Here is an 18,169-nt window from a genome sequence, read left to right as displayed (position 1 = left end):
ATTACAGGTGCATTTTTTTTGCTGTCAAGTAGCTCTTATTTTAGGAATCATTTCCAAAACCCTCTCCGTCTCTGAATTGACGCCAAGACATCTTCACGAGTGACACTATATACAATCTGTTACATCTGTAATCCTTAAATTGAAAACGATTGCCAAGAATGAGACATTCTCTTTATCTGAAAACCTGATTAGTCATTATTTTGTTCCTGCGGCCTGTAAACCCAGATGCAGACGCTTATTGAACACAAAAGATTGATTATATATAGTGGCTAACGCTCCATCCACACAGGATGTGCGCTTTGGATAGTAAAAATTATAAAATAAAATGAAGGATTACAGTAAATAGTCTGATAATATGACAATTTGGTACAACTACCTAAATTATGAAAATACCAGTACCACTGGTAGTTGGCCCAGTTCAATAGTTTAGAAGGGGTGAGGGACACTTGAACAATAGTTCAGTTTTTACTAGTCATGGTCTTTGTGCACCAGTTACCTACTATGCATTCAAAAGTCTTCCCATTGCTTAGAGTGACTGTCCAGTCTTCAGCTAATAAATTGTATGTAAGTCACTTCCTATAGGGGATCATTACCTGCTATTTATTTTTCTCAGATCCTGCCCCTTTGGTGCATTTTACCTCTCTTCCATTGCAGCAGCTCAGTGGTCAGTGACCACCGGTCAGCTACAGTGCCTACAGAGAGTCTGCGGTAGTCTAACACACACCTCCTTTCTCATTGATTGGTTCAAGCTGCTGCTCTCTCCCTCCGCTGATTGGCTGTTGTCCATAAACACAAGTCTTTCACAAGCTCATCAGGAGGTCAGTGCATGGAGAGCTTATTTCTATTACAGCAAGGGCAGAATGATTCTCAATTACAGATTACTGAAACCACCAAAGAGAAAAAGAAGATTATCGGGAAACTGCCACACACATACTGAAAGGAAAGAGCCTTAGGCTATGTTCACATCTCCGCTAAAGATAATCCGGTAATCTTTTCTGGCAGCGGAACAGACTACCAAAGTTACCGTATCTGGCATAGCCGGATGCCGCCACACGCGGCTGTATCCCCCACTGACTATGATGTCTTCCGGCATGATCTCCAGCCAGACAAATACTGGTATTTGTCTGCCCAGAAGCCAGCATTTATGCTGGAAATGGGGATCTGGTGATGTCCGGAGTTATTTGACTATGCCAGACACTGTGACTCTGGCAGAGGAACAGACTACCGGATTACCTTTAGCGGAGATTTGGACCTACCTTTACCAAGGGAAGGACTAAACAGTTACTATAAAGAATTTGAGATTAGAAAAACACGGTTGCTTTCTTCCAGAACCTGCACCACTACTGTCTGTAATACTGTGTGCCACCAGATGAAGGCGTTCCACCGAAACGCGTGTCGGGGTGTGCGGTCTTTCTGAGGAGATATCATCTTTGTAAGGGTGTGTCAAAACTTTCATATATTATATGTTACTTTGAATTTATAGGTAGGGTAGGGATACTGCCTCTGATATGCAATAGGGCTTTCTCTGCACATTATCAGCATAGCACTTGGCACTTTATATGCAAGGACGCCCTTTCAGTAGGTTACTTTTTAGCATTCCCTCCTTTTACTCCTCTTTTGGTCATACTCATGATATACATCTCCCAGTGATGTACCGCACTCAGTATTTTTACATTTGTCATCTGTTTTTGTATGTTTTTTTAATATATTTCCAATAGAATTGTATTTTTAACCACAGCTATTTAGCCGCAGTGTTTTGTTGTAGGTCTCTTCATATATGTATTGCTGAGTTAGCTTCTTTTTGAGGGGTTTGTAAGTGATTTATTGTTCTTGATTGATCAATATCTTTTCTTTTGGTGTAACCTATTTTTGGTTTAGACTGTGTGTATAGTTTTCAACAGTCCTAAATCTGATTGGGTGATCCAAAATTTTCAGCAAATTTGTCCCAGCCCAAAATAGGCAGGTCTTAGTCAAACTCCACCCAGAGGTGGACTTTCCGAGGCAGGTTTGGGCTGTGTCGGGATGGGGCTTAAATGAAATTACTTGATACAATATACTGACTAATGTGGCTCCAAAAATCTGAAGTTTAAAGGATAAGAAAAATAAGGGTGCTTTCTTCCGAAACCAGCGCCGCACTTTTGTCTGCTTGTGTCTGGCATTGCAGCCCACTAAAGTAAATAAAGATAATAGAACACACAAGATGTGGAGCTATATCTGGTAGACAGCAGCCATGGTTTCCAAATCCTTGTTCAACCTCTTAAGTTCATGACTAGCCAATATTCCCTTAGGAGTGGCTTTCTTAAACTAGTTCTACGAGGTCACCAAATCTTAGACTTGACGGAGCAGTTTTCTAAGTTAACTTAATTAGACCCTCATGATCCTCGACAGGGTCAAGAAGCTGTCAATGGACCATGTGTGTTTGACTACACCTACATGGAGAAAACACATTTGTAACAGTCAATAAACTCATCTTCATTCTAGAGGCCACCCAACATCCTAGAGTACCATTTACAACTAGACTTACTTCTAGGAGTTCAGTAGCTTCCTAATCCCCATGTCTATAGGATATTTAAAATCCCAATACCTATTCTGCTCTCATAAAGACATTATTGTTTATTGCTTCCCAAAGCCCCAAAAGGTACGACTATATCCTATATGACCATACAGTAAATGCCCAAGACATTAGTTTGGGACAGAATGTTGTTAAAGGGTTTCTGTCACCCCACAAAACTCATATATTTTTTTTTGGATAGTTAGATTCCTTATAGGGCGATATAGGAGAATATAATAGTCTTACTTACTTTCATGCGGCCGATTCTTTATAAAACGAAGTTTTATAATATGTAAATGAGGGCTCTACCAGCAAGTAGGGTGTCTACTTGCTGGTAGCTGCTGCAGAAATCCGCCCCCTCGTCGTGTTGATTGACAGGGCCAGCCGGGATCTCCTCCTCCGGCCGGCCCGGTCAGTATTTCAAAAATCGCGCGCCTCTGGTCATTCGGCGCAGGCGCTCTGAGATGAGGAGGCTCGTCTCCTCAGCACTCCCTCAGTGCGCCTGCGCCGATGACGTCTTCTCTTTCGGTGATGTCATCGGCGCAGGCGCACTGAGGGAGTGCTGAGGAGACGAGCCTCCTCATCTCAGAGCGCCTGCGCCGAATGACCAGAGGCGCGCGATTTTTGAAATACTGACAGGGCCGGCCGGAGGAGGAGATCACGGCTGGCCCTGTCAATCAACACAGCGAGGGGGCGGATTTCTGCAGCAGCTACCAGCAAGTAGACGCCCTACTTGCTGGTAGAGCCCTCATTTACATATTATAAAACTTCGTTTTATAAAGAATCGGCCGCATGAAAGTAAGACTATTATATTCTCCTATATCGCCCTATAAGGAATATAACTATCCAAAAAAAAACTAAACGAGTTTTGTGGGGTGACAGAAACCCTTTAAGGCTACTTTCACACTAGAGTTTTTTGCAGATCCGTCATAGATCTACAAAAACGCTTCCATTACAATAATACAACCGCATGCATTTGTCATGAACGGATCCGGTTGTATTATGTCTTCTATAGCCATGACGGATCCGTCTTTAACACCACTAAAAGTCAAAGGTGGACGGATCAGTTTTCTATTGTGCAGAATCCGGATCCATCCCCATTGACTTACATTGTTTGCCAGGACGGACCGTTTGGCTCCGCTTCGTCAGGCGGACAGCAAAACGCTGCAAACAGCGTTTTGGTGTCCGGCTCCAGAGCGGAATAGTGACTGATCGGAGGCAAACTGATGCATTCTGAGCGGATCCTTTTCCATTTAGAATGCATTAGGGCAAAACTGATCCGTTTTGGACCGCTTGTGAGAGCCCATGACGGATCTCACAAACGGAAAGCCAAACCGCCAGTGTAAAAGTAGCCTAACTCAGAAGGTGGATAAATTACTGTAGCCTTTAGGAGCTACTTTAATTTTGACTAACAATCAGACAATAAGAACTTGCATAGCAATCAATACAAAGTAACCCAAAACGTTGGGTACCAGCAACATATTTCAAGGTACACTGGCAACCCATATGTGCTGGATATTTCTCTTCCTCATGCTAAAAAACGTCCAAGGTTTTTAAAAGGATTTCCAAGGAGTAAAATATTGACGAACTTTACTCAGGATAGGTCATATGATCAGTGGTGGTCCAACTCCTGGCAGCCCCAATATCAGCTGTTTGAACAGAACAGGGTTCTCCATTAAACGCATTGACCTTTTCCTAGGCTAGCGACATCACATTCATTGGACACATGGCCTATGTTCAGCTTAGTCCCATTCAAGTGAACGGGCCTGGGCTGCAATACCAAGTACAGCCACTACACAATGCACAGCGCTGTGATTGGTATGCTGTGTGGAGTGCTTGTCCAAGAGCTGTAGACCTTTGAAACAGCTGACTGGTGGGGGTGTCAAGAGCAGTGATGGCTCCCGGTCACCGGGAGCAGGAAGTTCCGAGAACAGCCCGATGAAGGCCCCCGGTGGCTGTTCTCGGAACTGCCTGCTCCTGGTGATCGCATTAGTTTCAGACCGGCCCGCAGCGCAGGCACAGGTAAGGACTTACCTGTGCATTGCCGGACTTGTGATTTAAGATGGCAGCCCGCATGTGTTCGCGGGCGAACTGGCCATCACTGGTCAAGATTCTGACCCCACTCATGAGATACTCATGACCTCTCCTGCCACATTGTATAATTCTGCTTAGACATGGCCCTTTCACACCGGTTGAGGTAGGTGTAAAAAGAGTCAAAGACACAGAAAAGTAGATAGTTACCGTATATCTGTTTCCAGTTCTAAGCTGAATAGCAATAGCATGGGGGTGGGTTATTTCATCAAGCCAGCCAGTACCGGGCAGGTAAGGCTGTTGCGGCAGAGAACAGGCTGCCAGAGCTCTCTGAATCTGGCATAGCACACTGCCGGACCTCACAGACTACAATGGGATCTGGAGGGGATCCGGGCTCTTTCTAGCACGGGTGCTGGGTTTCAGCTGCACGCAATGGTTTTTGTCCGTCCAAAAGCTGGAATTTCACCAGAAAACATCTGGATCCCCACCAGATGTCATTATAGTCTGTGGGCTCCTGCGGTGTGAGGCACTATCTGGCAATGCCGGATCCGGAGAACTGCTGCAGGCTGTTCTCTGCTGGAACAACCTCCCGGATCTGGGATGCTGCAGAAGTGAACTTAGTCTTACTGGTTGACATTTCATTGAGCCAACCAGGAACCTGCCCTGTACTAAAGAGGGGCAAGAACCCTGAAACAGCTGTCTACAGATGGAGGTCTCTGTCTTGCAAATAAGATCATACCAACTAAAACAAACCGAAAAGTTGTACTATTTTTTTTCTTCTTTAGGGCAAAATGAATAGTTATTCTGGTTTCCATTAGAACTTTCCAATATAGTAACAGATAATTATAAAGAGGAACTTACAAATTCCAGAACTCTACATCTGACATATTACGTACATTAGCCAGATTTCTACAAAACGACTTCATACATTTTTGTGCACAGCCAACGACAAAGACTTCCTTTCACAGTCTGGAAGAAACAGTAGGAACCTTCACAATAAAGCAAAAAAAATAAAATAAAAAATAATGTGGCACTGTATGAACCCACAGTGCCGTAAATCATTGTCACTAACGGCTCTGTACTTCAATGTGCATCTGAGTAAAATCAAGTATCTGAGAAACTGATGATCCTTCCCCTGCTCCACAAAGCAAAAGAAAAAAAACGAATAATAAAATTGTTCCGGGAAGGGCTGCATATGAGAACATTTTAGCCCGGTCCTATGGGAATTCTACAAACAATTCTCTGTACATTGCAGGTCTTCTTGACCGGAACGACTTCCATGATTTGCACTGGGTGGGAACTCCAGCTGCTTTGAAGAGAGATTTCCAACATCTGTTCCACAACAGAACTGTGGAGTCCAACCTTTGGACACATTTTTTCAATTGCCAATAGGAAAAAAGAAAGATAAAGCAAAAAAATAAATAAATAAATAAATAAAATAAATCTATTTATTACACAGCTATAAACTCAGTATATCCAAAAGAACATACAATGTAAAATATCTTCCTCCTCAATTTGCAGGTCCCATCTGGCATCCCCATCAGCACATAATGAACCCATTTTCTCTTGCCCAATAATTATTACTGTTGCTGTAATTGTGTCACATGTACTGTAAATGGCTTCACAGGAAACAATGACATTTGTTACTTCGCACCTCTGCCGCCAAAGCCATCTATTGCATAAATCAAGACTTTTATGAAACTTTACCATATACCGTCCAGTACTGAAAGTCAAAAAGTCTTTAGAGAAAAATAAAATAAAAAATCTTTCAGCAACACATCTAAGGAAAACAATCAGATCTTGTAAAGAGGTTTCACTATAGCAGTGTTATTACCATGCAATAGTTAGTATATATATAAAAAAAAAAAAGTAAATGAGAGAAATGCTGTCAGGCTACTTTCCCACTTGCGTTGTTAATTCTAGTATTGAGATCCGGCAGAAGATCTCAATACCGGAATGAAACAGAATCGTTTTGATTTTGCCCCGTTAGGATGTGATTGTGCGATATAAAAAACAAATAAATAAAATATGGAGAAAAAAAATTAAAAATGGATCCATCACAAAATACATTGACTTACGTTGTTTTCAGTGACGGATCCGTTTTTTTCCCGTTTATATGACCTGACACAAACCCGCAGCTTGCAGCGGTTTTGTGTCCGGTCACAAAATGTAATGCTGATGGAACGGAAGACGTCCTGAACGGGATCTCTTTCCATTCAGAATACTAAACGGGAATGTTTTTTTTTTTTTTACGGTATTGAGATCCTCTGCCGGATCTCAATAGCGGAAAACAAGAACGTAAGTGTGAAAGTAGCCTCACATATATCCTGAAACACATCCAAACTTTTTGGTTACTTTATGCTAAAAATAAATAAAAATAGGTCACACTGACTCCTAAACGGTATAGTTAGCCGCTGACCGCTGCATGTAGCGATATGTTGTTATATTTTTGTATTTTGTGCTTGCAGCTTCTACTTCCTCTCATGCTCATACACTAAAATTTCACGTCCCTTCCTGAAACTGCTGTCTACTGAGGAATCAAGACCTAAACATTACCCAGTCTACTAAACCGGACAAGACTGAGATTTTTTTTTTTTTAGGAGGATATGGTGAAAACGAATTGGATCACTGAAACCATGAATATTGAAGTTCAACTTATAATTAAATTTTTATATAATTTTATGATTCCTACCTATTAAAGCCACAGTATTACAATTTTTAAAAAAAATATTTCCTATATCATGATAGAACTTCCTAAAATTCCAACTTTACGGTGGGAATCCAACAATAATCCAGAACATCCGCACGCTGTAAATACCCCCCAAAACTCTTATCTGTTTAACACATATGGCAGGGTCTTTCCCTGAGTATTTCCTGCTCCCTGCCTCTTTAAATGTTATGGTTTCAGTGTTACAAATCATTTTTATTCTCTGCTGCCCCGGGTTACCATAGGAACTACAAATTGCATTGGACACTGGGGAGGCATCCATTTTACCTTCCCGGGAATTTATTTCAAATACACAGAGCTGAACAAACTATCAGATAACAATATTGTACGGCTTTTACGCTAATTGCATGAAGGACCACAAGGGCATTAAAAAAAAAAAAAAATAATGGTTCCCAGCCCAAAAATATTTGTTCCAATTTATCTGGTGATGTCTTACTATAGGACGTAAAAATACCCGATAAAAATGTAATATAAAAAACATCTACTCTATATTACAGTAGATACTTGCTATTGTCTACAACTGGAACCTGGCCCTATCATTTACAAAATATTTTTTTTAAATTGCAAAAACTGTTTGGAGAAATTGGAATATATTTGGATGTAGAAATTACTTTTTTGGAATTAAATTTTTTTTGCTTAAAATGGTCAGCTTAAAGAAATAATTTTTTATAAATGTGCAATATTCTTCCCAAGATGTTTTAAAAACGAATCTAAAAAAGTCAAAATATAACCACAAAGTGATAAACAAATCTCATGCTATGGAACTAACCATTATTTATTTTATGTAGCATGTATGTGGCGTTTCTATGGCTCCAACGTATTCCATAGCGCTGTACGCAACGAGACCCAAATTATTTTAAATTTAATTACACACGCTGCCTTTCTTAATAGGACGTAACCCCTTGCATCATTCCCATTAAGAACACTTTCAGTGTGCCTAGAGAGCAAGGGGATAAGCCATTTCCATGCTGAACTGTGTGCACAGAAAGGACACAGATTTGGCTCAGAAGGGGGGGGGGGGGGGAGGGGAGCATGAAGGGCTTAATTCCACACTTTAGTTTAGTTTCTATCAAGGCCAAACACTAGAAGGTATTGCTAAATTCCCCACGTGTTATAACACCCTGATAATCTGCTGAAAGCCAGGTAAAAAAAAATAATATATATATATATATATATATATATATATATATATATATACACACATACACTATATATCTAGTCAACAAAAACAAGTAAAATTGTATAATAAAGTCACCAGATTCCATCATAAAATGATTGAAAAATGTGACTATAAAGCGAGTTTCATTGCTTTCTCTATCTCTCTCTCTCTAGCCTTTATTTTACAACCTAGGCTTGCTTACCTCTTCATCACCTCTTTTGAACCCTCCCCGCCCCCCTCAACATGGGGTCAGCAACTAGGCAAACAGATTACAGAGCAAAGAAAATCCAGTGTAACACTGCCTGTTTGCAGGGTGACAAAAGAGTTGGGGGATAAATGAGTAAAAACAGATGGAGCAGACCTCATACCTCATGTTTGCAAAAGTTTTAGATCCCACAAAGCTCTAATTGGATTGCCTGGGAATCGTAGAGCTATGAATGTCAAGTGATGGATTTGGAGTATGAAGAGCCTTGTATTCTGTCCATGTATAGGAAGTAAATGTTTACTGCCAAACAAATGTTCCCGCCAGCCCTCCCTGCTGGGACGGGGATTATGGACACTGAATATTTTCTCTATTAAATCAGGTCCTTTGGAGTACAGTGGTTGCTTCATTTGCAGCTGGGACACTGAATAGGGGGTGTGGTGGGAGTAGCCGGCTTTCTCTGTCGCCTTGGCTATAGCCCCATGATACACTGGAGATTCTCACACCATTTAGGGCAGGGATGTCAAACTCGTGGACCCTCCAGCTGTCGCAAAACTACAACTCCCAGCATACCCCGATAGCGGTTATCTGTCCGGACATGATGGAAGTTGTGGACCTCCAGCAGTTGCAAAACTACAACTTCCATCATGTCCAGACCGATAACTGCTATCGGGGTATGCTGGGAGTTGTAGTTTTGCAACAGCTGGAGGGTCCACGAGTTTGACATCCCTGCTTTAGGGCAAATCACTGAATGGGATGTGTAGGACGCAAATGCAATTACATTTATCATTTCTGAAAAATTGCAATGACCGTGATGCCAGGCCAGACTGAAGACAATTTTTTTCTAAAATCATAGATTGTAAGCTCTTGCGAGCAGGGCCCTCACTCCTAGCATTTCAGTTGTATATTAGCAAGTTACGTTGTCATGTCTTTTGTTTTGTACATAAACCCTCTAAATTGTAAAGCGCTGCGGAATATGGTGGCGCTATATAAAGATTATTATTAAAATCAATTTGGACCCTACAGGTGATCTATATCAAGAACTCTGCAAAAATAAAATATATGGGAATTGATTTCTATTGTTCTGCTCTGATGTAGGAGCCGAACAACTGGAAGAACAGAAGTGCTGGATCTGGCACCTAAACTAACGGACCAGATGGATCCCATTATGGTTAGGTTTCTATTGGAAACCTGCCATTTTACGGGACAAAATAGTCCTGCATGCAGGACTTTTTTGTCTGATATTTTTGACAGAATTTGCGGTGAAGACCTCGAACGAAGCCTCTGATGGAAATGTGAACTTGGCTTTACCAGTTCTATCAAAATCAGTATAGATTTGGTAAATAGAAACTGGATTTCTAACATAATTGGGACTCGTTTTAGGGAACTAGTATTTGCTTTAATGAAAAAGCAAAGAGGTATTTCTGCTTTTTGTCAGGTGGAGCCAAACAAATACCGTGCTAACATATGTCACGCATTTAGTCCCATCTGCCCACTGACTTCTACTGTAAAACGAGAGTTTTTTTACTTTACTATCTCTATACCTTGACTTTATAATCCAATTAAGAAGTAAACCAAGCTTTATAGATTTATAGATTTATAGATTTGTCTACGGTCTGTCCTGGCACAACTCAGCGAGTCAGTCTGTCATTGGGATTTTCCAGGAATGTAGAGAACAGAGTGACAGATGTAATTGCAGTTACGTGTCCTACACATCCCATTCTGTAATTTGCCCTAAAGGGTGTGAAAATCTCCAGTCTACTATGGGGCTAGTGAATAGAGAATATACATATATTTTTAAAGACAGTTTTGATAAAACCATGTGTAGCATCTATCGTTAGATCCATGGGGTCTGATCTGCAGGAGAAGCTGAGCAGATTGATATATCGTTTTATTGGAGAAGATTCAGTATAACCTATCCTTTATTCATTTCAATCTGGGTTTAGGAGTCCAGTAGGCATGTTAAGGTTAATGACTGACAGCATGCACATAGAGAATAGGACCGCCCACTGGACTCCTAAGCCCAGAGATTAATCAAGTTACAAGCTACGCTGAATCTTTTCCCACAAATCTATGTATCAATCTGCTCAGCTCCTCCTGCTCTATAACCTGCTGCCTACAATCAGACATGTGCAAGGAATGATTTACATTGCATGTACGAATAGTATAAAACAAAGACTTCTATTCCTCCTCTTTTTTTTTGCATTCTACTTATGACTTAAAAGAAAACAAAGGTTATTAAAAAAAAACAACTGTGTCAACCTGGCCTAATGGGAATAGGGGGCTTCACGAGTCAAAAAATCAATATGTCTGCAGTCACCTTGGTCAGCAGTAAACTGGCAGAGAATAAGTAACTGCTGCTCCAACCTTTGATGAATAAATAAGTGGAGTCTAATTTTTATTTATTAAGATAAAATATAGGTTAAAAATGGACATTTTTTATTTGAATCAATGGATTAACCTTTAAGCAAATGCTGCACAAATTTGTTTAGTTATCGAGGTGCAGATGTCACAGTTGGTTCGGTTTCTCTCTTTTAGGTCAAAAATGAAAAACTAAAGCAAAAACAGACATTAAATTTAATGACAAAACATTCTCTACGATTTTCTCCCATATTGTAAAGTAAAAGCATTGCGACTAACAAGTTGCATGACCTTTTAATAAATATCTTTTTTTTTTTTTTTTTTTTAACTAGCCTGAATTTAAACGTATGTACTTATCAATAAGGAAGACAGGAAATCCTACAGAATAGAAAGGACTTCAGGGGTCAAAAAGTCTTTGGAAATGAAGAGCCTTCCAAGAAAGGATAAATGTCTGTTTCCATCACAATCTGCCCTCTGGGACTTTGCAGACAGTAGGTCATGTATGAAAAAAGGCGATATAAATAAAAAATATATATTTTTTTTTTAACGTTTCATACAAAGGCCTACAAAAGGCCTAACCCTTAGGCTTATTGCACACGACCGTATGGCTTTTTCAGTGTTTTGCGGTCCGTTTTTCACAGATCCGTTGTTCCGTTTTTTGTTTCCGTTTCTGTTCCGTTTTTCCGTTCCGTTTGGCATATACAGTATACAGTAATTACATAGATAAAATTGGGCTGGGCATAACATTTTCAATAGATGGTTCAGCTAAAAACGGAACGGAAACGGAAGACATACGGATGCATTTCCGTATGTGTTCCGTTTTTTTTTGCGGACCCATTGACTTGAATGGAGCCACGGAACGTGATTTGCGGGCAATAATAGGACATGTTCTATGTTAAAACGGAACGGAAAAACGGAAACGGAATGCATACGGAGTACATTCCGTTTTTTTTTGCGGACCCATTGAAATGAATGGTTCCGTATACGGACCGTATACGGAACGCAAAAAACGGCCAGTAAACGGGAAAAAAAAACGGCCGTGTGCAGGAGGCCTTAGGCTACTTTCACACTAGCGTTGTTTTAATCCGGCGTTCAATTCCGACACCGGAACTGCCCGCCGGATCCGGAAAAACGTGTGAAAACGGATTACATTTGAATCCTGATCAGGATTTTGATCACAATGAAAAAATGCATTGGAAAAAACGGATCCGCCATTTATGGACTTTAACTTTTTTTTCACATTTTTCGGGCTTAACATGCAAAAGCCGGATCCGTTTTGACTGAACACACAGTGCCAGATCCGGCGTTAATGCAAGTCAATGGGAAAAAGGCCTGATCAGGCGTTCAGTCAAAGTGTTCAGGCTTTTTGGCCGGAGGTAAAAATACTGCATGCTACGTTTTTCTGAAAAGCCTGATCAGTCAAAAAGACTGAACTGAAGACATCCTGATGCATCCTGAAGGACTGACTCTCCATTCAGAATGCATGGGGATAAAACTGATCAGTTCTTTTCCGGATTTGAGCCCCTAGGACGGAACTCAGCGCCGGAAAAGAAAAACGCTAGTGTGAAAGTAGCCTTAGATGAAATAGTACACAATTTTTTTTTTTACCTTGCTTGATGAATACTCTGAAAGGTAACAATCAAACAAGCTAATCTGTTCTCGCCTAAATTCTTATTTAGTTAACAAGCTATTAAGTCCTAAAATGTCTGACACCTCTGGAGGAAGCTGAGCACCTGTCATCGCAGGACACCTTATATCCATCTAGCATGCATTAAGTGTGTCCAGAACGATCGCTGCCACATAAAACTAGACAAAAAGAGCAATATATTATCGTTATAAAGCAACCCGAGACCTCCTGCTGGAGCTGCATCACTCATGATGTAACGAGAGGCCACCCTCTAATGCACTCACATTAATGTTTGAGAGGAGGCCCCTCTGAAACACATCAATATCTTCATGAAACCCACAGTTTAGCAAATTCATCGTTTTTTATTATTATTTTGTATTTTTATTTTTTATTATACCGTCTTGCTGCAGCTTTGATTTTGAACAGTCGCCTATAATAGGCAGTCACAAGAGACCTCCCCATTATTCCCCAGCTATGTGCACAGGGCAAAGCTGTCACTTCTCTCTCCCTGAATGATGAAACGCATGCACAGAGACTTCAATGAGAGCTGCAAAATAAACTAGAATTAAACATTTGCTTTAATGGCATTGAAATAGCATCATTATTCTCTGCATGCAGGAGATGATCACTGCCAGTGAAACCATACAGAATTTTTGAAACATTTTTTTTTTTAATGTATTTATTTTTTTCATTGACACAATATCTATTGTGGCTTTTACCTACGCATTTTGACTTATCCCAGAATCCCTTAATTTAAAAAACATTTTTTTAATCTTTACATTTTTTTTCTTCATTGACACAATATAGAAACATAGAATGTGTCGGCAGATAAGAACCATTTGGCCCATCTAGTCTGCCCAATATATTGAATACTATGGATAGCCCCTGGCCCTATCTTATATGAAGGATGGCCTTATGCCTATCCCATGCATGCTTAAACTCCTTCACTGTATTTGCTGCTACCACTGGCTTTTACCTACGCATTTTGACTTGTCTCAAAATCCCTTAATTTAAAAAAAAATTAAAATAAAATAAAATAAAAAATTTCCATTGACACAATATCTTATCGTGGCTTTTTCCTATGCATTCTGACTTGTCCCAGAATCCCTTATAGGTCTACAGAACCCAATATAACAACTCTGTCCATAAGAAAAGATCATGAGAGAGAGAGAGAGAGAGAGAGAGAGAGAGAGAGAGAGAGAGAGAGAGAGAGAGAGAGAGAGAGAGAGAGAGAGAGAGAGAGAGAGAGAGAGAGAGAGAGAGAGAGAGAGAGAGAGAGAGAGAGTCACACGTGCCAGCTGATGTGACTTCTGTCGAAGCCAAGTGCAGGCCAATATGGCGCAGCGCCTGACTCGTGTATAGAGACCAGTGACAAAAAAATAAAGGAGCTCTGAGACAAACACCACCGGTACCCCACTCTCATGGCAGAATAATGCCAGCGCATTCATCTTCTGCAATGAATGGAATAAAAAAAAAAGAAAAAAAAAAGGGAAGTCTGTGTGTGCTGCTGATTCACAGAGGTCTCTGAATGCATGCACTGAATCTTATCTGCATACACAAGACCAGGCAGAGGAGTCACATCCGCACACGGTACAGCCCTTCCAGTAAGAGGCCTCACCCTCAGAAGGTTTTTTTTTTTTTGGTTTTTTTTGCATCTCAATGCTAACACCCTGTGGTTGCACTGACAACAAACACAACCTAAAGGGTGAACCACTTAATTAAAGAGTTACAGGTGGAGTGAGAAAATACTGTAACTAACAATTTGGCCTTCACGGGGTGGCTGCAGAGGGCAGGGTGTGTTTGATACAATGCCATTTTATGGGTTTTGCTTTTGTTGCACTGAATCTTTTAGCAAAATAAAAGCAACAAATAAAATATTAAATAAACAAACAAGATAAAAAGACTAAACCGGCCATCAATCGCCTATCTAAATAATAAATAAATAAAAAACTAGAAAACAAACATCCAAGGTGTACACCTGACTGATGTGCCTCTAGGGCTTCCAAATGTATTAAAACATCTGTGTCAATAATGTCGAAGCACTAAGTAAACCTCCCCGGAGCAAAAATACTAAAATGCGATTTCTAAGTATTTGTTACACTTTTCTATACATGCCTTAGAAAAAAAATAAAAAATAACCCCCCAGTACGGGTGAAAACAGATGGCCTTTGCTTTTACAGTATTGACTGGATTGCATCTAGCAGATTGCACTGGATCTGGCTAGACACAGTCACCAATGACATCTTATAAATGACACAAGCCTATAATACCCCCAGTGCTGTAATAAAAGACAAGGTGACCGCAGCATATGCCCTGAATATATTACTGGAGCCAGGACGTACAGAAGCAGCACGGGTCGCCTACTGTTCCTGTGCATCAGATCACTTACAGCCGCCTCTTCCTATAAATGAAGATGATCAGAGCCCATTGATACCACACAGGGAGCAGGACACAGGATGTGCCAATGACTCAGGGAAAAGCAGGACAGCAGATCCGGACGCCTTGACAGACCCACCTCGCATATATATATATATATATATATATATATATATATATCCCACTGCATTATATGATGTATACTGCTAGGAATTGGTATGGAGTCCATGAACTGTCAGGACTAAGATAGAGCTATAGGAATACATAGGGAAACCATGTACCTATTATGTACGATACTACAAGTATACACAGAAAAGTTGGAGTCTATAGAAGATGCTATGTGCCCTATAGCCAGCGGCCTATATACAAGCAGGACGTCAGACCCCCCCTATAATACACGGGACATGGGAACTAACATCATCCCAAAAAGTCTGGGGATCCCTTTATATAGTATAATATACTGTCCGTGTAGACATCATAAGCAATAGCACCAAATGTATGGACTTTCCAGAGTAATATATATATATATATACACACACACACCATACTGTATAAGCATCCATACATTATATATACACACACACATATGTATTATACAGGATGTATCCCAGAGCCTATACACATGCCACACTGTATAACTCCATGTATATATGAGAGCGCAGCAGATACTGTATAACTCCATGTATGAGAGCGCAGCAGATACTGTATAACTCCATGTATATGAGAGCGCAGCAGATACTGTATAACTCCATGTATATGAGAGCGCAGCAGATACTGTATAACTCCATGTATATGAGAGCACAGCAGATACTGTATAACTCCATGTATATATGAGAGAGCAGCAGATACTGTATAACTCCATGTATATATGAGAGCAGCAGATACTGTATAACTCCATGTATATATGAGAGCAGCAGATACTGTATAACTCCATGTATATATGAGAGCAGCAGATACTGTATAACTCCATGTATATATGAGAGAGCAGCAGATACTGTATAACTCCATGTATATATGAGAGCAGCAGATACTGTATAACTCCATGTATATATGAGAGCAGCAGATACTGTATAACTCCATGTATATATGAGAGCAGCAGATACTGTATAACTCCATGTATATATGAGAGCAGCAGATACTGTATAACTCCATGTATATATGAGAGAGCAGCAGATACTGTATAACTCCATGTATATATGAGAGAGCAGCAGATACTGTATAACTCCATGTATATATGAGAGCAGCAGATACTGTATAACTCCATGTATATATGAGAGCAGCAGATACTGTATAACTCCATGTATATATGAGAGCAGCAGATACTGTATAACTCCATGTATATATGAGAGCAGCAGATACTGTATAACTCCATGTATATATGAGAGCAGCAGATACTGTATAACTCCATGTATATATGAGAGCAGCAGATACTGTATAACTCCATGTATATATGAGAGCAGCAGATACTGTATAACTCCATGTATATATGAGAGCAGCAGATACTGTATAACTCCATGTATATATGAGAGCAGCAGATACTGTATAACTCCATGTATATATGAGAGCAGCAGATACTGTATAACTCCATGTATATATGAGAGAGCAGCAGATACTGTATAACTCCATGTATATATGAGAGAGCAGCAGATACTGTATAACTCCATGTATATATGAGAGAGCAGCAGATACTGTATAACTCCATGTATATATGAGAGCAGCAGATACTGTATAACTCCATGTATATATGAGAGCAGCAGATACTGTATAACTCCATGTATATATGAGAGCAGCAGATACTGTATAACTCCATGTATATATGAGAGAGCAGCAGATACTGTATAACTCCATGTATATATGAGAGCAGCAGATACTGTATAACTCCATGTATATATGAGAGCGCAGCAGATACTGTATAACTCCATGTATATATGAGAGCAGCAGATACTGTATAACTCCATGTATATATGAGAGCAGCAGATACTGTATAACTCCATGTATATGAGAGCAGCAGATACTGTATAACTCCATGTATATGAGAGAGCAGCAGATACTGTATATATTCTAACACAGTCTGTACAGATCACATCTTCTACAACCAGATCTAGAAAGCCTAACCATCCTCACATCACATCTGTAAGACATCCATGAGATCATTAGATCTGCAACGTACTGATCCCCCCCTAGTGACACCGAAGATCCCATTTACAGCCTGCACATCTGCAGCATGCCCTCCCCACCCGATCAGATCTGCGAACGATCGGCTCTGCATCATCAGATCTGACCAGCTATCGCTTCTGCACAGTCAGATCACATCTGCACGACCCCCCCCCCCCCCCCCAATCAGGACGGCCGATCACAGATTCTGCAACCCCACGAGGTCCCCGATTGGCACGATCAGGACAGCCGATCACATCTGTACAACCAGCAGACCGCGGAGCTCTTCTCTCTCACCTGCTTCCTGTACGGGGTTCTCACAGGGTTACTGCTGCTCGGAAAAATCATTCCCGGTCCGTGCTCGGCTCCCGTCCCCTCGCTGTGCCCGTGTGTACCCTCCGGCAGAAATAAAGGCAACTTTGTAGGTAAGTTTCCCCAAGTCGGCTCTCCGTGCAGCCCTCCGCACCAGGCTGTCTCCCCTCTCACTCCGCCCCGCCGGGTGACAACTGGAAGCCCCTGTGATGGTTCGGATTGTGTGTGTCCCTGGCGCTCCGCTCAATTGGCCGACACTGCCATCAAAGCGACTTCATTGATCTGCCAGAGACTTCCCCGCAGAGCCGATCCCACCTACCACGGGACGTACCAAGACACAGCGACGGGGGGGGCCTTCCTGACAGTATCGCCTAATGTTCCACCGTCAGTCCTCTCCCTTCTATATATTTATTATGCCACGAATTAGACTTGGCTGCACGGATCAGACGAGCCGCGTATAACCGCTGACTGCCTCCGCCAAAGCCGTGTAATGCTGAAACGGGCAGCCCCGAGCACCCCCGCGGCCGAGAATGGACTCTCCCGCCAGGCATACCACACATTCCTCAGTGCAGCCATCACCTCCTTCCTGTGCTGAGCAGTGAGAGCTGCGGGCAGGCGGCCGTGAGGGGGGCAAGCGCTGGGGGCGGGGGGCTCTCACTAGTCAGGGC

At 41.2% G+C, this 18,169-nt stretch overlaps 1 protein-coding gene and 1 long non-coding RNA gene across 5 annotated transcripts in view; one reads left to right on the top strand and one right to left on the bottom strand.

The window, feature by feature from the left end:
* Positions 1-17,649, bottom strand: part of RBMS1 (RNA binding motif single stranded interacting protein 1) — a 173,286-nt gene extending 155,637 nt beyond the window's left edge. For all 4 annotated transcript variants that reach the window (XM_040441624.1, XM_040441626.1, XM_040441625.1 and 1 more), the window contains exon 1: positions 17,487-17,649. In XM_040441624.1, the coding sequence (XP_040297558.1) occupies positions 17,487-17,537 (51 nt within the window). In that variant the 5' untranslated portion in view covers positions 17,538-17,649. The remainder of the gene's footprint in view (positions 1-17,486) is intronic.
* LOC121008888 lies at positions 701-17,777 on the top strand. Its single transcript, XR_005780633.1, has 3 exons — positions 701-711; positions 15,406-15,411; positions 17,646-17,777. It is a non-coding gene; the product is annotated as an uncharacterized LOC121008888 (long non-coding RNA).
* The last annotated feature ends 392 nt before the right edge of the window (positions 17,778-18,169 follow it).

Source organism: Bufo bufo, chromosome 7, assembly GCF_905171765.1.
Source record: "Bufo bufo chromosome 7, aBufBuf1.1, whole genome shotgun sequence".
NCBI lineage: Eukaryota > Metazoa > Chordata > Amphibia > Anura > Bufonidae > Bufo > Bufo bufo.
The sequence above is the reverse complement of the archived record's forward strand: the minus strand, read 5'-3'. Positions and strand labels throughout refer to the sequence as shown.